General features: G+C 38.3%; 1 protein-coding gene across 1 annotated transcript; it reads left to right on the forward strand.

The window, feature by feature from the left end:
• The first annotated feature begins 228 nt into the window (after window positions 1-228).
• Window positions 229-2,431, forward strand: LOC108683071 (C-type lectin domain family 4 member K-like). Its single transcript, XM_018172348.2, has 2 exons — window positions 229-413; window positions 1,355-2,431. The coding sequence occupies exons 1-2, from the start codon at window positions 383-385 to the stop codon at window positions 1,588-1,590; spliced, it is 267 nt and encodes an 88-aa protein (XP_018027837.2). The 5' UTR covers window positions 229-382; the 3' UTR covers window positions 1,591-2,431.
• The last annotated feature ends 925 nt before the right edge of the window (window positions 2,432-3,356 follow it).

Genomic DNA, 3,356 nt, shown 5'->3' on the forward strand with positions numbered 1-3,356 from the left:
TCGTAGAACAGATTCTTGATATTTTAATGCGAGTATTTACGAGTACTTGCATTGAATTAAATTCAGCTCAACTAGATGGACTTACGGCTGCTTGCGGCGCTCGGGGCGCTGCTGTGCGTCTGCTGCAGCATCGAGGAGGGCTCAGCTTATACGTTCAGGACTTTCATGGGCGCGGAAATTGAAAAATGAAAACTAGGTAGTAATTTTCAACACAATTTATATTTGGGAACGAGGCCTGGTATGCCTGCCTGGCTTCACGCTTGTGGACAACGTGGGCTGCATTTACGTCTCCACCGCCGCACTGAACTTCACCGCCGCCGCCGCGTCCTGTCCCTCCGACTCCCAACTCTTCACCGCCAACTTCCTGATTGACTTCAACGCAATGAGGGAATACCTCTTGAAGAATTTCCCTAGTATGTTGTAGAAAATTTATTTGATAATTTACTAATTTATTCAAATAGTAAATGAGCGTACCTTTTGCACTCCCCTCATTTCGAGATTTCTTCTCTTTTTTTCTAATTAGAAATCCGATCCTCATTCCGATTCCAAAGATTGGTCTACTCCACACCATAAAAATGGCATGCCTTGGACTTGATAAAACAGATCTGTACTATTGATCAGCCTCATTTATTTGAACTACTAGTATCATGATTAAGATTGTTCTTGGAGTCATGAAATATGAGTGAACGTGTGCCTTCGACTTTTACCTCTTCACCGTTCGTTTTCGATCGAATTCTACGTCATGCACGATTACCTCTTGAATAACGGTCGTGAGTCCGGAATGGACAGTGAGAATGTCGGTAAATTTCACACTTTCCCGTAAATAGCCTGATTTTCGAAAATAAGCACGGAATCGCAAATTCATTGACTGCTGATAATATGTTTATATTCAGTCCAGCTAACGTAATGATACTAAACCTCTCAAATGACTCAAGCATGTGACTCATGGCACGCTCTTATTATCTGTGAATATCTTAGCGTCCCAAAACTATATTTCGAAGCGTATCATTTTTTAGTTTTGAATATTCCGTTAATAAGAAGACTTCAGCATAGTTGCCATCAGTGCGCCTACATTTTCTAAAAAATGATTTAAATCAATTTATAATATTATCAACTTACGAATGCCTCTATTTTATCTTTCAGATCCTCAAAGCGGAGATGGTCTAAAATGATGTGTATACACACATAATTATAATCCATTGCCCGAAGTACTGAGCCAGTCGAATAAAAAAAACCATCGGTGAATTAAATGTATATAAAATATGTGTTAATTGCTAAACTCGTATAGAGACACATATCACTACGGTTTTTGATTAAAAAGTAAAATCTGAGTAATGAAGTGTTATTTTGTCAGCCCCTTACACGCTGTTCTGGATTGGCCTGATCCATGCTCCGGACTCCACTTGGCAATGGCTCGGAGGCGGAACCATCGCAACCACTCACCCTTCACCATTCTGGGGCAAATCTGACCCTAATGACCCAGAGCCCAACTGTGGGGGAATGTATCTTGAACCTGGAAACAGTTACTGGTATCATCTGGCCGATGCACCTTGTGCCAAAGCCTACATGTTTCTGTGCAAGCAGACTTGAATTCACTGGCTTGAAAAGACTTGAATGCGTCTTTTTCCATTAGCTAACCAATAACTATGATTAATCTGGCTCAAATCCTTCAAATTATACGAATTGCTTGCATACTTTCATCTCCTGGCAAACAATAACAGCCAAAAGTTAGACCGCTGATGCTGGCATACCTAATTCTATTGCTAACAAACAGCAGGAGCCAAAAATTAGACCGCTGAAACGATACCCAATCTGTAGTATTAAAAATGGTATGAATTTATGTGTAACGCTTGCCGAAGGTTGATCGCGCTCTCTCTCTTCTACTTCACGAACGAATGGGCTTCATTTATAGTAAATAATCGTTGCAATGGAATCGGGATTCATGACACGCATTCACAATCATCGTTACATAACCTAAATTTCCAGTCTTGGCGACATTTCCCTGATCCCGTTAATTACTCCGCATTACCACAAAATGTGGGGCGTGAGTTGAATTACTTACGAGGTGATGCATTGGCGGCTTAAGTGAGAGCAGAGCGAGACTCAAGCTGTTAAATTTCGTTTACTTATTAATCCTAAGTCATTAGAACGCATGCATTGGCCTGCAATAAGTTGCAATCTTACCACCTTCTAGTTAATCCCTAACAATGTCTTCACAGCTCAGTTCACATTAGATTGAATATTGACCTTGTAGAAGTTTGACTCTCAATTATCAAGCTGCACGGAGAATCAAATTCTCCTGACTTCACTTTTGTCTTTCAACTCGTGTGATTTTCAGCTCGAATTTATGTCCGTGTGTATTGCTCATGTAACACTTACTTATATTATTATAATCAATTGATATATATAATCAGTATAATCCTATTTAAGACACTCCTTGCTTTTGAAATCAAATAAAATTTGATAATATGTGGTGTAATATATAATATTGTAATTGTTTTTGACGTTCCAATTTTAATCTTCAAAGTTAGAGGCTTCAAGAATAATCGAATGACAGTCACTCATTTGCTCAAAAATGTAACTTATTGAATTTGAGGTTCATTATTGGTATTACTGGGATTTAGGAAGCATGAAATCCAATCCATCTCATTATTGTCAGTCATATATGACTTATCTTACTTCCGCAGTCCAGTCTTTCGTTCCATTGATTTAATTGAAATGAGAATATTAGACGCTAAAAGCATAACAACATTGGATGACATTCATAACAAGTACCGATAAATGAAGAAAAATAGTTGGAACAATAATGACTCTCCATGTAAACTACAATATAACGTAGAAGATTCAGTCAACCTCTCCGTGTCTTGTAAGTTTTGTACGAATATAATTTATTTCATATTTATATTGTCAATATATGGAATAATGGTGCAGAGCTAACCTTATTGCGCTTAGACGAATTACTGGAGATATCTATGAACGACAATTAAATAGAGAACGAACTCTAGCTAGGCGTTACATTAATTTATTTAAGCCTTTACATTGACATGTTTGTGTTTGAAAGAAAAATGTTTCTAGTTTCTTATAGTTTGACGGGGCATCCCATTCTTTAAAGAGAAAAGTTGCGGGAGCTTTTGCGCGTGAAACTGCACTGTAGCACAAACATTTAGCCCTATTTTTCCGCGTTATGTCCGAAGGAATACTAAATCTTTTCATGAATGTTTTTTCTTTACGGGAATGCAAGCGCCCTGGACGCATTCATCAGAGAGATGACCTCGCAAATATATGAGATGGCCAATCAAATGGCGTCATCCAGTGAACTACGACAGTAAAAGTTTAAGTTCTCAATTTCCATGGAT

Source organism: Hyalella azteca, unplaced genomic scaffold (assembly GCF_000764305.2).
Source record: "Hyalella azteca isolate HAZT.00-mixed unplaced genomic scaffold, Hazt_2.0.2 contig12937, whole genome shotgun sequence".
Lineage (NCBI taxonomy): Eukaryota > Metazoa > Arthropoda > Malacostraca > Amphipoda > Hyalellidae > Hyalella > Hyalella azteca.